The sequence below is a fragment of the Oncorhynchus mykiss genome, chromosome 13, assembly GCF_057628025.1.
Source record: "Oncorhynchus mykiss isolate SJ-2025 chromosome 13, ASM5762802v1, whole genome shotgun sequence".
NCBI classification, from domain to species: Eukaryota; Metazoa; Chordata; class Actinopteri; order Salmoniformes; family Salmonidae; genus Oncorhynchus; species Oncorhynchus mykiss.
Window position 1 is genome coordinate 30,799,257 of NC_143034.1, and position 16,342 is coordinate 30,815,598.

Genomic DNA, 16,342 nt, shown 5'->3' on the forward strand with positions numbered 1-16,342 from the left:
ACCCGAGGTCCCAGCGAATCAAAAGCTCCTTTATTGAGCTGGGCGTACTACCTCGCTATAACCTCCCTCTCCCTGGCCCTTTACACTTTGCGTGAACAGCGGGGAGAAGGCCACCAAGGGTCGTCCAAGAGGCGCTGTTGTGCTGACTACTACCCACAAAGGAGTGTGTGTTTGTGGCGCTGGAGCTCAACCCTCAAATCACCAATCATCTACCCAGGCTCCGGAAAGGAGGGGAGACGTTCCCATTGGCAGTGGACGGCCAAGTTCTCCATAAGGGCAGACAAGGGAAGTATTGCACTATATAGGGAATAGGATGTCAGCCAATCACTACCCTAGCACCACAAAGGTAGCTTTCACAAGCCTGGAGCTGCCTCCCTGTCTCACTCACAAAGAGCCCCCATAGGCACTGACAAAAACACTTGCATACAGACAGGATGTTTACAGTATTTAGGCTACATAAAATGTGTCTATTAGTCACAAAGACACATGACAGACTAAAAATACATAAAGACCCATCCAAAGGCCTTGACGACGCTCTGTTTTACAGAAATGACGTTTACAGAATTTAAGCGGCAAAAAAGGTGTTTGTATGGCACACACCGTGGTAAACAAAACCAACTTCAAATACATAAAGATGGCGTCATAAAAGACATTTGATTCATTCGCTCGCCTTCATTTCACCAAGTAAGTTCGACGCCCCCATCGCACACCAAATATAAACGACTCGCTTGAAAAATACGACGCAGACATTGTCGTAATGCTGCAGAAATAGATATACGCACGTTTAGTCAGGAACATGCATGTGAGAGACAGGCGGACAGTGTGGCTGAGTGCAGACCACAGCGACGTGGATGTGTGAGACATGTCTAGCAGTCTGAAGGTCTTTTCCAGTCAGAGGCTGAACCAGCAACCAGTCAGTCAAATATAAAACAGCAGGTAAATGCCACTCCACCCGATTACAGAAATAGCTTTTATTGATTCTCTATTCTGTCACTTATTTGTCTATCCCGCCGACCACCAAACCACTAGCAGTGGGCTAAGTCTCCTCTCAGTCTCCTTGATTATCTGATTAAAATGAATTAGTGTCTCCATTCTTCTTTCTATTCTTCTGTTACTACCCTTTCATTTACTTCCTCTCCCTTTCCTCCACATCCAATCACACCCTACCTCTTTCACAAATCGCATCTCAATCTACCCCTTACTATTCCACTCCTCTACTCTCTCTCTACTACAGGATCCCTTCATTTCCTAGCCACTAGTCTAGGCAGGGTGGAGAGCACAGGAACGAAAGAAAGAGGAGAGCGAGATGGAGAGAGAAGAGAGCGAAGGTAAGAGCCCGAAAGTGAGAGAAAGAGAGAGCGAAGGAGAGAGAGAACGAGAGAGGTGAGAGCGCGAAAGTGAGAGAGAGCGAAGGAGACGGAGAGCGAGAGAGGTGAGAGGGCGAAAGTGAGAGAGAGCGAAGGAGAAAGAGAGCGAGAGAGGTGAGAGCGCGAAAGTGCGAGAGAGCGAGAGAGGTGAGAGGAGAGAGAGAAAAAGGAGAGCGGGAGAGAAGGAGAAGGAGAGCGAGAAGAGAGGAACTTCATTGCAGAACAGTAGTCTGCACTTTGGTGCATAACTCTCACATTCCTCTCCTTCCACATCCTCCTTTCTCTCACATTCTCTAAATCTCTCCCTCGCTCTGGTATACAACTACACATTCAATTCCTTCCTTCCCAACCCTGTAAAGTGTGACAACGTAGCGATAGTGACAACTTACTTAAACTTACTTAAACACCAATAAGTGGTCAGGCTATTGTCCTACCTTTGCCTTACATGGAATGAAATAAGAACTCGAAACCTCAATCAAAAACCAAAGCACCACTAACTAGGGGCTCCGTACCGTTCTGTTTTTCTAGGGGGGTCACACACTGGAACACAGCATACTGTCTCTAACAGCGAGGTAACGCTTATCGTGAGGCCATCATCAATAGCATATCCACTCTGACAAACTTAAATGGCCCGAGGAATCCCGGCGAAAAACATTTATCAAGCGTGTTGTGGGCCACGGTGGTTGTTGGGTGAAATATTCTGAAATCCTGGGGCTGATCGAAGACAGATGTGCTGCTGATGGCAGGCCAGGCCTGGCTGCAGCACCGCTAGGCTAGCTAGCTAATATGTTTTCCAGCAGCTTAGCGCAGAGCGTTCTGGGATGGGCCAGTAGGGGTGTTACTGGAGCCAGGGGAGTCCTCAATGTTTGGAAGGGGTGACACACACACACACACACACAGTGTGTGTCCCGGGATAAATACACCCCCCCCCCATTCATGGAGGAGAATCTCTCCATGCAGACACACTGCTGGATTTGGGTTGTGGCATTTTTGTGGCTGTTTTGTTTGTTTGCTTTGGCACCTTTCAACACCCCTCATTATCACATCTATGCAGGCAACCATTCACTTACACTACTGACTAGGTACACCATTGTTCATTGTATATAGGCTACTTCAGTGATTACATATATTTTTGTTAATCCATGATCTCTACGTTGTCTCCCTTTTGGTTACGGGCTTCGAGTCGGTTCGTGACAACACTTACAACACTTACTTACAGTAAACATGCAATACACACACTCAATTCATAAACAGGGTTTACACACACACACACACTCTTTGTCCTCCCTCCCGGTCCAAGATAGCTCACTCTTCTCCCCAGACGGTGCTAACGTCTCCATAAGACACACCCTTCTATCAGCCGCATCTGGTCTCACTTTGCCTGTTTACTTGCCTGTTGTCAGTCAGTAAGGACTGTTTATAGTTCCGGCTGAGAACTAGTCAGCAATCAAACAAGATGTCCGTGTTCTGCTAAGTGCCTTTAATACCCAATAAAACACGATTGTGCGAGCGCCAACAAAGCCATAAAAAGAAAGAAAACTGTGTCTTCATAGAAGTGTGCTGACTGAGGGGGGGGTGGAAGAAATGTTGCCTTCATAGAAGTGTGCTGACTGATGGGGGGTGGAAGAAATGTTGCCTTCATAGAAGTCTGCTGACTGAGGGGGGGGTGGAAGAAATGTTGCCTTCATAGAAGTGTGCTGACTGATGGGGAGTGGAAGAAATGTTGCCTTCATAGAAGTGTGCTGACTGAGGGGGGGGTGGAAGAAATGTTGCCTTCATAGAAGTGTGCTGACTGAGGGGGGGTGGAAGAAATGTTGCCTTCATAGAAGTGTGCTGACTGATGGGGAGTGGAAGAAATGTTGCCTTCATAGAAGTGTGCTGACTTAGGGGGGGTGGAAGAAATGTTGCCTTCATAGAAGTGTGCTGACTTAGGGGGGGTGGAAGAAATGTTGCCTTCATAGAAGTGTGCTGACTGAGGGGGGGGGGGGGAGGAAGAAATGTTGCCTTCATAGAAGTGTGCTGACTGATTCGGGGTGGAAGAAATGTTGCCTTCATAGAAATGTGCTGACTGATTCGGGGTGGAAGAAATGTTGCCTTCGTAGAAGTGTGCTGACTTAGGGGGGGTGGAAGAAATGTTGCCTTCATAGAAGTGTGCTGACTGAGGGGGGGTGGAAGAAATGTTGCCTTCATAGAAGTGTGCTGACAGAGGGGTGGAATAAATGTTGCCTTCGTAGAAGTGTGTTGACTGGGGGGTGGAAGAAATGTTGCCTTCATAGAAGTGTGCTGAATGGGGGGGGAGGGGGGGGGGGGTGGAAGAAATGTTGCCTTTCATAGAATCATAGAAGTGTGTTGACAGGGTGGAGGAATAAATGTTGCCTTCATAGAAGTGTGATGACTGAGAGGGTGGAAGAAATGTTGCCACATTGCAGCCTTGTTTAAATGGAGTCTGGGGTTTAAATTCCAGGGAGAGACGATTGGCTCCTGACTAACTAGTAACACACACACACCTGTGCTCAGCACAGACAGCTCTAAAAGTATTTTGTAAAAATACTAAAGCACTAGAATGCGATAGGGTAGTGACTAGTGGCGTAACACCCTTCGAGGTACAACAAAGGCATATACATAGACAATTAAATAAGACACTATTGGATCTGAGTCAACAGTGAGTGGGAGTTTATTGCTTTGGTTTGCATTTCTTTACTTTTCCCTCATCTGTGAAGAAAAAACACATTCCAAGTGTCCAAAAGCAGCATCTTTCAGAGTGCTGCAAATCTTGCCCTCAAAAGGGAATAAGACAGTGTTGTGCATCAGCGTAAACTCACTAAGCTAGCTCCACTGCCGGGGGGGGCTATTTTGACACATACGGATACGATTCGTGCCGAATGACCAGATGTTGATTTCACAAACACGCGTCTCGTGCCAGGCGCTGTTATTGCAAGGTTTCACCCGAGAATTCATACAAAAATACCTTTTCTTATTAAAAGAAGGAAAAAAATGACACATTCTTGGTGTAAGACAAGAAATTCAAGCTCCCTATACCTTAGCTGAGATTTACCTCGTTCCCAACTGGGTTTAGCTACTGCCCCTCCACCTGCTTCCGCCGTGTCCACCTGACTGTGTGCAAAGCAATGTGGGTAATAGCGCATGGTAACTGGACTGTTCCACTGGGGCGCACGGTACACGGCTGGTGTTTGAACAGCTGCTCAGGAGGGGGGGATACTGGCATGCACGCACCACACACACACACACCTGCTGGCTTACTGCAGAGAGAGAGAGTTCTAGCCTAGCAGCATCTGATCCACATTACAGTGTTTCGTCAGTAGTGGGACGGCTCCAGCCCTAACCCCAGATCCAGCCCAGAGGCCTTTCAAGGCATGCCACTACCTGAGGTTCAGCTGAGGCAGCTCGCTGACAAACTGTTTGCGCACAGACAGACTGCCAGGAGTGTGTGTGCATGTTTAGTGAACCTGAATTGCATATGTGAAAATCAACAGTGGCAAAGCTACACACACAGACGGCCCACCGGTAGGGTCACACGTTGTCAGCATTTGTTTCCAGTCTGCGTCTTACGCTGCTGTTGTGATGCGTGTGGTGAAAGGTTGCAGAGTTTGCACACACACACGTGTGTGGTTGAGTGGTGTGAATCAGTATTATTGTTTGTCACCCCCTGAAGTGTGGTGTGTGTGTGTGTGTAGGGTTACCTGAGGTTAGTGTTCTGGCTCTGGCTCTCCATGGCCACGCGGGAACCGTTTGGACTAGGACCGTTTGGACCAGGGCTGTTTGGACCAGGGGGGTTTGGACTAGGGAGGAAAAGAGGGAGCGAGAGAGCGAGAGAGAGAGCAACAAACCAACAGTGATATAAAATAGGACATAAAGATCTGACGCCATCACACAGCAGACGGATTCGCTAACAGCAGGTAGAATGCTTCCTCTGCATTTTTGCTACCATGATATTTCACTGTGATCTAGAAAAATAGGCAAACCCAGTGTTTTCAGCTACAAAAATGCATGACCCCTGAGTAGACCGTAACAGTAAAGACCCCAGCTCGAGTCGAAGGTCACAGTCGAAGGTCACAGCCTGAACGGTGACAGCGTTTGCACTCACTTGAGGACCAGGTGGAGGTTGGCGGAGAGGCGCGGGTCGGTGAACTGCGTGGTTCGGTTGTTGTGGTCCACAAAGTAGACGCGCCCCGTTGCCGTGTTGCGGATCTCCCAGCCCGGCGGCAGAGGACCCAGCTCCTCACAGTTGACGTTGCTCAGATCCCTGGGCAGGAAAATAGGACCACAGGAGTCCGTGAACACAACTAAACCATAACCACGTCAACTCCATTGCTCACTCAACCTAGGGTGCTAAAACAACAAGGGTATAAACACAATGAGTATAACACTACAGTATTTACTACTATTATCATCATTATACTTGATTGAGTATTAATCATCTAGGTGAATGAGAGTATATGATATTTTAGTGTAGAACCAGGCTTTTAAAGTACGACTTGTAAACACTGTCACTACTGTTCGACATCTTTATTCTACCAGTTAGGTAGGATTATTGAGTGCAAATTGGTCTTCCTAAGTATACAAAAATATTTTCTCCAAGTATAAAAAAGGACATCCCAGAGGCGTGCCTAAATTCAACTCGGCAGAGTCGGATCGATCGCAAAACATCTGAGAAAACACTTTGAATAATTTGTAAAAATTCCCTCTCGGTCTCTACTCCCCCGTGAACCTAACATTCTTTTCTGTTGAAACGTAAAACCCTGAAGTGGGATGTTTTAACTGTCCACTGAGGACTCGTCGTTAAAACAGTCTGCACATGCCTGGCTAAGCTGTTTCGTGACATAATGGGTGTTTAACTCGTTCTGGGCCAAATGACCATGATTCAAGGTTGAATCTTAAGGACATTGAATCTCTGAAGACTTCGATATGTTCATTATTTGGGATAAATCGGTGTGTGTGTGTGTGTGTATTAGCGTATCACTGAACAAGAAGTACAGTGTAGTGTTCGATTGAACCTTTTGGGAAACAGTTAAGGAAGGTGAGGAAAGGTCAGGGCACACAACCAGGGTGGTGTTCATTAGGCATCAGAAGAAAAAAGACTGAAATAGGGAGGTCTACCTGGACTTAAGAGACATTTTAAAACGTTTTCCAAAGAATGCCTTAATGAACACGACCCAGAAGACAGACAAAAAAAAAAAAGTCTAACAGCGAAAGGTCAATTGTCAAAGTTTCTAGTCTGTGTGAAGGAGAGAGAGTGAGAGAGGGAGTGACAGATTGTTATTGTTATATGTATGGTTATTTTGACCCTTCATCATTGTTATTACTGTTCTGTTGACAATATAGATTATTATTATGTTAATTATGTCAATATTGTAAATCTCCAAAGTAAGCTTTGGCAAATATACATTGTTACCTCATGTCAATAAAACAAATTGAATTAAGAGAGACACGCGGACAGACAGAGACACGCGGACAGACAGAGACACGCGGACAGACAGAGACACGCGGACAGACAGAGACACGCGGACAGACAGAGACACGCGGACAGACAGAGACACGCGGACAGACAGACACGGACAGAGGTGAGTGTGTGTTCATAGCATTGTGTACCTGGGCACTCGGGGGTCGTGCCATGTGCTGACGCCCGTCTGGGTGTGGAGGAAGTACACCTGGCCCTGCTGTGTGGTTCTCTGCTCTGTGGGTGGGACACACACACACAGAAAGACAACACTGAGAAAAGCTGAGGGAATCTTAAAAATGACACACCCTTTTGTTCTTCAATTCTTTCAACTTAAAACGACACACAAATGAGTGTTTATGTTCTAAAAAATATGGACAGGACATTAGTGTAGGTGTAACCACCCGGTATGTGCGCACTGACGGTGACAGGGACACCGGGGTGTGTGCCTGGTCCATGCACATGTAGTCCCTCATTCACCCCCATTTACCCTCATTTCCTTCTGACACCACACAACCACGCAGCTCTCACTCCCTCTGGCCTTAAGTGAGTCACCTCTACCAAGAACACTGGGCATTTTCAGGGGCATGGATCACCGCTAGAGGTCAACCGATTAATCAGAATGGCCGGTTAATTAGGGCCGATTTCGAGTTTTCATAACAAACAGAAATCAGATTTTTTTGTCTGCCTGTTTTGACTGCGTTTGAGCCTGTGGATTACTGAAGAAAACACACGAACAAAACAGAGGTTTTTGGATGTAAAGAGACTATTGAACAAAAGGAACATTTATTGAGTAAATGAATGTCTTCTGAGTGCAACCATATGAAGATCAAAGGTAAGGGATTCATTTTCTCTTTATTTCTGACTTGTGTAACTCTGTAATGATTTGTTTGCTTTCGCCGTAAAGTATTTAAAAAATCTTACAGTGGTTGGATTCACAAGAAGTTCATCTTTAAACCAATGTAAAATATGTTTTGTTTATTGAATTTTAATAATGAGTATTTCTGTATTTGAATTTGGCGCTCTCCAATCTCACTGGATGTTGGCCAGGTGGGACGCTAGCATCCCACATACCCTAGAGAGGTTAAGAACCGCCTAGGAACGGTGGGTTAACTGCCTTGTTCAGGGGCAGAACGACAGATTTACACCTTGTCAGCTCGGGGATTCAATCTTGCAGCCTTACATTACACTCCACGAGGAGCCTGCCTGTTACGCAAATGCAGTAAGAAGCAAAGGTAAGTTGCTAGCTAGCATTAAACTTATCCTATGAAAAACAATCAATCCTAATCACTAGTTAACTACACATGGTTGATGATATTACTAGTTTATCTAGCGTGTCCTGCGTTGCATATAATCGATGTGATGCGCATTCGCGAAAAAGGACTGTCGTTACTCCAACGTGTACCTAACCATAAACACCAATGCCTTTCTTAAAATCAATACACAGAAGTATGTATTTTTAAACCTGCATATTTAGTTAATATTGCCTGCTAACATGAATTTCTTTTAACTAGGGAAATTGTCACTTCTCTTGCAACAGAGTCAGGGTATATGCAGCAGTTTGGGCCGCCTGGCTCGTTGCGAACTAATTTGCCTGAATTTTACGTAATTATGATGTAACAGGAATATTTAGACTTATGGATGCCCCCGTTAGATAAAATACGTAACGGTTCCGTATTTCACTGAAAGAATAAACATTTGGTTTTCGAGATTATAGTTTCCGGATTCGACCATTTAATGACCAAAGGCTCATATTTCTGTGTGTTATTATGTTATAATTAATTCTGATTTGATAGAGCAGTCTGACTGAGCGATGGTAGGCACCAGCAGGCTCGTAAGCATTCACTCAAACAGCACTTTCGTGCGTTTGCCAGCAGCTCTTCGCAATGCTTCAAGCATTGAGCTGTGTATGACTTCAAGCCTATCAACTCCCGAGATTAGGCTGGTGTAACCGATGTGAAATGGCTAGCTAGTGAGCGGGGTGTGCGCTAATAGCGTTTCAAACATCACTCGCTCTGAGACTTGGAGTAGTTGTTCCCCTTGCTCTGCATGGGTAACGCTGCTTCGAGGGTGGCTGTTGTCGATGTGTTCCTGGTTCAAGCCCAGGTAGGAGGGAGGAGAGGGATGGAAGCTATACTGTTACACTGGCAATACTAAAGTGCCTATAAGAACATCCAATAGTCAAAGGTTAACGAAATACAAATGGTATAGAGAGAAATAGTCCTATAATTCCTATTATAACTACAACCTAAAACTTCTTACCTGGGAATATTGAAGACTCATGTTAAAAGAAACCACCAGCTTTCATATGTTCTCATGTTCTGAGCAAGGAACTGAAACATTAGCTTTCTTACATGGCACATATTGCACTTTTACTTTCTTCTCCAACACTTTGTTTTTGCATTATTTAAACCAAATGGAACATGTTTCATTATTTATTTGAGGCTAAATTGATTTTATTGATGTATTATATTAAGTTATTAAAATAAGTGTTCATTCAGTATTGTTGTAATTGTCATTATTACAAATATATATATATTTTTTAAATGGCCGATTAATCGGTATCAGCTTTTTTTTGGTCCTCCAATAATCAGTATCGGCGTTTAAAAAATAACAATCAGTCGACCTCTAATCACCGCCATTCTAACCGAATGCCATTCATCACCACCCGTATCATTTCCTTCAGACTCTCTGGTTCAGTTCTTCTACAGAGCTCAGTGTTGAGCCTTGAGTTTATGCAGCTCAACAGAAGCCCAAGAGCTCTGCAGGAGATGTACACTGAGTGTACAAAATGTTCCATGACAGACAGACTGACCAGGTGAAGGCTCTGATCCCTTGACGTCACTTTGTGAAATCCACTTCAAAGCAGTGTAGATGAAGGGGAGGAGTCCGGTTAAAGAAGGATTTTTTTAAGCCTTCAGACATGGATTGTGTATGTGTGCCATTCAGAGGGTGAATGGGCAAGACGAAAGATTGAAGCTCCTTTGAAACGGTGTACGGTAGCAGACACACCGGTTCGTGTCAAAGAGCTGCAACGCAAGCTGGTTCTTTCACACTCAACAGTTTCCCGCGTGTGTCAAGAAGGGTCCACCACCCAAAAGACATCCAGACAACTTGACACAACTGTGGGAAGCATTGGAGTCAACAGGGGCCAGCATTCCCTGTGGAACGCTTTCGACACCTTGTCGAGTCCATGCCACAACGAATGTTTGGTATCCTCATCATTTCTGAACTTGCTAAGTTGTATATGAAAACAGGAGGTAGAAATAGAGGATGGGGAACTTCCACAGAACAGGGAGATTGTGGTGGCTGGTGGCCCCGGTGCTGTGAACCAGTGTATTGCTGCAGCATATCAACAATAGTGCAATACACATTCGACTGTTGACACTCAAGGTGTCAATGTTTTTTTTTTTTAAATCTCTCGTCCTCAGGCCAACCGCTATCACATATACAGAGAGAGAATCGGCTGGCGGACCAGACGACAAAAAAATTAAAGGAACACTAAAATAACACATCCTAGATCTGAATGAATGAAATATTCTTATTAAATACTTTTTTCTTAACATAGTTCAATGTGCTGACAACAAAATCACACAAATTATCAATGGAAATCAAATTTATCAACCCATGTAGGTCTGGATTTGGAGTCACACTCAAAATTAAAGTGGAACCACACTACAGGCTGATCCAACTTTGATGTAATGTCCTTAAAACAAGTCAAAATGAGGCTCAGTAGTGTGTGTGGCCTCCACATGCCTGTATAACCTCCCTACAACGCCTGGGCATGCTCCTGATGAGGTGGCGGATGGTCTCCTGAGGGATCTCCTCCCAGACCTGGACTAAAGCATCCGCCAACTCCTGGACAGTCTGTGGTGCAACATGGCGTTGGTGGATGGAGCGAGACATGATGTCTCAGATGTGCTCAATTGGATTCAGGTCTGGGGAACGGGTGGGCCAGTCCATAGCATCAATGCCTTCCTCTTGCAGGAACTGCTGACACACTCCAGCCACTTGTGTGGGTTGTAGACTCCGTCTCATGCTACCACTAGAGTGAAAGCACCGCCAGCATTCAAAAGTGACCAAAACATCAGCCAGGAAGCATAGGAACTGAGAAGTGGTTTGTGGTCACCAACTGCAGAACCACTCCTTTATTGGGGGTGTCTTGCTAATTGCCTATAATTTTCACCTGTTGTCTATTCCATTTGCAGAACAGCATGTGAAATTTATTGTCAATCAGTGTTGCTTCCTAAGTGGACAGTTTGATTTCACAGAAGTGTGATTGACTTGAAGTTACATGGTGTTGTTTAAGTGTTCCCTTTATTTTTTTGAGCAGTGTACATAAATGAACTGTGTGTTGGTCTCCGGCTGCAAAAGTCAAAACTGGTCCAACACTGTGTGCACGGGGTGCTCGAAATAGCTGCACTCCATAGCAACAGCCTAGCAACCACCAGCCTGTAGTACTTAAATCTTATTGCATAATGTATGAAATACATTCCATCTGCATGTATAATGTATACAAGACAGAGGCTGTACAGAGGGAACAATAATAATATCTGACGCGTCGAGAAGGGCAGACGTGGTGGTTGATCAGAAACACACAAATGAAAACCAGTTCCCCTCGAATGCACCCTTTCCTGTCCTCCAAATGAGGGAAATGTTCTCTCTCCCTTCCCCTCAAGCACTCTTGCTCTCCTCCTCTTGGACTCACTCTCTCCTTCTCTCTCCCCCCCACAACCTTCCTCTCTCCGTCTTTTCTTTGTGGGAATATCACTCGGCACTGCGAGAACACTTGAGCGCTGGGAAGTGTTGGCAAACATGGGGAAGTGAGGAGAAGAGGAGGGGCGAGGAGAGAAGAGGGGCCTTGAAAACACAGCCTGCGCTGACTGCAGCTGTTATGATGTGGTGCTGTGGGAAGAGGGAAGCCGAGAGAGGGAGGGAGGGAGCTGAGAAAAGTAAGAGGGACAGAGGGATCTAGAGAGACACGGAGGGGTAAAGGCTGTGGTTGTAGTAGCAGGGAGATTGTTGTACTACCCTCTCAAAGGCTGATAACAAAGCCATGTTTTCCCTGGTATTACCCTGCTACATGGATACTGCAAGCTCCATTCATTCCTTTCACTGATAATTACAGAGTGTGTGTTCATGTGTGCGTACTTGTGTGTGTACTTGTGTGTGTGCTTCTGTAACCACATCACCTGACCACCATATTCCCGCAGGTAGGTCAGGCAGTGTGGAAAATGAGTGTGTATACATTAGTTATGTGACTGTGTGTGTGTGTTAGTGTATATGTTTCTATGCCCGGTATGTCGGTTTTGTTGATGTTGTGCGTCTCACCGTATCCCTCGGGCAGGTCCGGCGGGGTGTGGAGGTGGGTCCTGCTCATGTAGTTCCTGTGTCTCTGGGAGCGGACGCGTCTCTCCTGGACCCGCGCGTCACTGCCACTGCTGGGCAGCACACCGATGGCCGCCCCGTTGGGTGTCATGACCGGAGTGTTCTCATCCACCACGCAGCTGAGGGGCCGCCCGGAGGGGCTGGAGTACTCAGACGCCGGCCTGGAAAGGAAGGGGGGGGGGGGGCACAAAGGTTGAGACAACATCTAAGAAAGTGTGCACATTTGACGGGGTATTGGTTTGTGTGTGTGTGTGTAAACGTGTGATGGCGTCAGACTGGGTTTGTCCCCCTGCCTGTGTGTGTCTTAGTGGCAGTCTAGTCCATGAGAGTGGCAGGAAAGCAACTGATAAGATGACTGGTCAAAGGGAGGAAGAAAAGGAGAGGAGACGAGAGGGAGACAAGAGAGAGCCCCCCCCCGACCCGTCCACTGCCCCAGACCACTTTGTCTGGCCATCCAGGGCCACTGATGCCTTGGTTATCTCCTTGGACAAACCCCCCCCGCCTTAACCCCTGCCTCACCCACCTCCTCTCCCCTAACCCAATCCCACAGCACACTCCTCCCCAGCCAGCTTAAAGAAAAATAGGAAGGCCAGCTCCAGAGGGGTAATTTATTTGTTTGCTTACTTCCTTTATCGGCTCCACTGATACGGGGGCTATGTAAGGAAGGCGACAGTTGTTCCAGGAGAAAAGGTGGGCCAGGCCAAACCTGGCTGGCCCTATTTATGGGACTGAGCCTTTCAGGAAATTGATAGGAACTCACTCATTAGGCTGCCCGGTGACTGGTTTGTTTCCCTTTTCCAATAGTGCATGGACGGCAAGGCACAATATACTACTAGACAAGCTTGATTTGCATGGGGAGGTTGTAGTTGTGGCATATAAGCAACGGTTTCCCTTAGGACTTAGTTGGAGAGGTTGGGTGCCCTTTTAAAGGGCAACGTAAGGAAGACATACTAATAAACAGGCCAGAGGTGAAGAGGGAGGTTGATGATGTGTTGTATAAGAATGTCTGGACTGTTTCCGTAAATTACAGATTATGGATCTGATCTTTGGTACTCAGTGTGTGAACAAACGGTCTGCTGGATGTTGGCAGCCCTCCAGGGTCAGTAGCTTCCAAGGGAGATTCTATCCGGCGCAAAGGTGTGTGTGTGTGTGTGTGTGTGTGTGTGTGTGTGTTGACGTACCGGGTGGGCCTCTCCCATTGCGTGGTGCGTGTGATGTGGTTAAGGTACTGGATCCGACCAGAGGCTGTTCTCCGCTCCTCCCAACTGATACAGACGGACAGACACACAGGAAGACAGACACAGTGAGCAACAGACCAAGGAACAAGTATTTCCATATGCATTAGAATTGTTTTTTATCCATCCAGATTCAATATGCCCCTATTCCAACCAGATTCAGATCAACCTTCAAGCTAAACCTTATACAATACAAAAATAACTCTCTACATAAGAAAACGATCTAATAGCTGATTTATGCTTGATCCGGCAATGCGGTCCGGAGGCTCTGTATGAAGGGTGTGACGCAATTTCAGAGCCTCCGGAGGCTTGCAGAATCCAAATCGAGCCCCTCAAATTTTCTAACAACGCAGAGCGTTCCATATAACTTTGACATGACTGGTTGATGGATAGGTGGGGGCAGGATGTCCTGTATAAACACAAACCCACTTCAATGACAACAGTTCTGCTCAACAGCTCTGCTACACGAAATGACATAAGTATGAATGCCCTGACTTAAAATGCTAGACGCTGGATTGGCCACGCAGAGCCTCTCTCATTGGATACACGCAAACTGGAACATAATGTAGCTTTAGTCAAAAGAAACATCCGGAGGCCTTACCCGTCAGGTAAATCATTATCAAACAGACGGCTGCAGTCCACCACAGGGCCTCCTGTGCCGATACGGTCTCTGGACTGTAGACTCACTGGAGACAACAGCAGCAGTTAGTTAGACCAATATCACGCAATTCTGTATAAGGCCATGAGAATGAGATTATCCTAACCGTAACCTGACCAAGGGAAACTATCGACCCTAGTTGAACTGGGGCTCAGAGTTCTTCCTGGTCAAGTCACAGTCTGGAAAAGATCTCCAACACTACAAGCAGTGGGTGGTGAGGTAAACCCAGAGTACTGAGACACCGGATCCAGAGAGCCCCGTCTGTGTTGCGCAAACAAACTCTGTGGAAACCTATGAGGTCAAAGGTGGTTTTTACTTAGAAACAAGACGACGAGCTACTCAGACAGACATGGCTTTCCTTTCAGACAGTCCGATGATGGTGACAAAACATCCACCAGACCTGCGGTTGTGTCAGACAGAACCACACGTCTGCAAACTCGGACCAAAGTGTGTTTTTGTGTGTGTGCGTGCTTGCTTCTGTGGGTGTGCGCGCGTGCGGAGTTGTGTGTGTGTGTGTACTTGTGTGCGGTCCACAGCACTGCACAGATCTACTAACCAACGATCTGGCCTCTCACTGTGTCATTGTCATTGGGGCCCAGCTTGTTCAGGTCCAGTCTCTGATCTGTGGGTTTAGAAGAGAACAATATCCATGAGCAAAGAATAACTTATCAAAGCTTTATTTTTCCCCCAAGGGAATTTATAAAGCTTAAAGGAATTATATCTGTCTGGCCTTAGTATTGAGTAAGGACAAGACAAACACTGCTATTACAATACCGTTATGTCATCACCACAAGAGGAACACAATACTACCCTGCATCCCAATGCGGGCTTGCCTCTGAAGCTAAGCAAGGTCCAGATGCTGCTGGAAGTGGTGTTGGAGGGACAGTAGGAGGCACTCTTTCCTCTGTTCTAAAAAAAAGATCCCAGGGCTGCCCTGTGTAGGGTGCCATCTTTCAGAGGGATGCTAAAACAGGTGTCCTGACTCTCTGTGGTCACTAAAAATCCCATGGCACTTATCGTAAGAGTAGGGGTGTTAACCCTGGTGTCCTGGCTAAATTCCCAATCTGGCCCTCATACCATCATGGTCACCTAATGATCCCCAGCTTCCAATTGGCTCATTCATCCCACCTCCTCTCCCCTGTAACTATTCCCCAGGCCATTGCTGTAAATCAGAACGGGTTCTCAGTCAACTTACCTGGTAAAATAAGTGTCAAAACAAATATGCCCTTATACAACATACCACTTTGCCTTCAAAACAAGAAGTGAAGAAAACGAATACCTTGGACAACAAGAGAAATATTAAAAGATGAAGACAGAGTCAGAAAAGACCGTCGACCAATGGAAGGAGGCCTACACTAGTAAAGGGATCTCCATTTCACAGTGCAAGTTAAGACCTGATCCCAAATCAGCCATAGCTGCTCTCCCTCTACTCATCCTAGACATATATGTCAGCTCCTATTAGCTAACTCTTTGGTCTGGGGGAGCAGAAAGTGAGAGTACACCCTAGGTTGTTTCCAGACTGGGGGGTGGGGGGGGGGGGGGGTGGGGGGGGTGTAGTGAGACTATCCGCTCCCCGGTGTCTTCCTGACAGACAGCACTGAGGATCTGTTCCGGATACGTGTCCAGACTAAACAGGGACGGTCTAGGGGTTACAAGGTTGGAATAGTAAGCAGCTTTCAGGAGAAAAAAAAAGAAAAAAGAAGAGAGACTAAGTGAAACTGGATCCTGGCCCTACAAACATCTGAGGTGCATTTTTTTTTAAACGAAGGGGGGGGGGGGGGGGCCTCAGACGAAAGGAAAGAGCGGGGGAATACAAAGGATACGGGAACCAAAACGACCACAAAGACAGGACACTGTCTACACAACATACGTAGGCTTAATTTCCAGTGTATCAACAGTATACGTCTCTCTGTATACAAGTCTTGCCACCCAGACAGTGCATAGACGATACTAAAGTGACTGATCCATGTATATATTCTATACATTACTGTCCACCATCACAGACGCACCAAAACCAATTTAAATAAACTATGGGGCAAAAAAACTAAAAAAAAGGACAGAATCCGGAGACTTGTAACTAGGACAAAGGGCTCCGAGGTTTGTGTCAGTGTGCGTGTGTGATGCTACAGTAATTTACAGGAAGTTGTAGAGCTGTACCGGGCCAGACTGTTAGGAAATGGCGAGGCAGCAGAAGAAGAGGCCCCTAGAGAATGTGGTGTCTGGACCACAGACAGGC

The 16,342-nt window shown here is 46.3% G+C and overlaps 1 protein-coding gene across 4 annotated transcripts in view; it reads right to left on the reverse strand.

The window, feature by feature from the left end:
• Window positions 1-16,342, reverse strand: part of LOC110485958 (E3 ubiquitin-protein ligase SMURF2) — a 71,632-nt gene that overhangs the window by 14,757 nt on the left and 40,533 nt on the right. For all 4 annotated transcript variants that reach the window (XM_036940629.2, XM_036940627.2, XM_036940628.2 and 1 more), the window contains exons 5-11: window positions 14,663-14,728; window positions 14,050-14,134; window positions 13,395-13,478; window positions 12,157-12,374; window positions 6,978-7,062; window positions 5,473-5,631; window positions 5,069-5,167 (exon numbers count right to left, since the gene is read on the reverse strand). In XM_036940629.2, coding sequence (XP_036796524.2) covers window positions 5,069-5,167; window positions 5,473-5,631; window positions 6,978-7,062; window positions 12,157-12,374; window positions 13,395-13,478; window positions 14,050-14,134; window positions 14,663-14,728 — 796 coding nt within the window. The remainder of the gene's footprint in view (window positions 1-5,068; window positions 5,168-5,472; window positions 5,632-6,977; window positions 7,063-12,156; window positions 12,375-13,394; window positions 13,479-14,049; window positions 14,135-14,662; window positions 14,729-16,342) is intronic.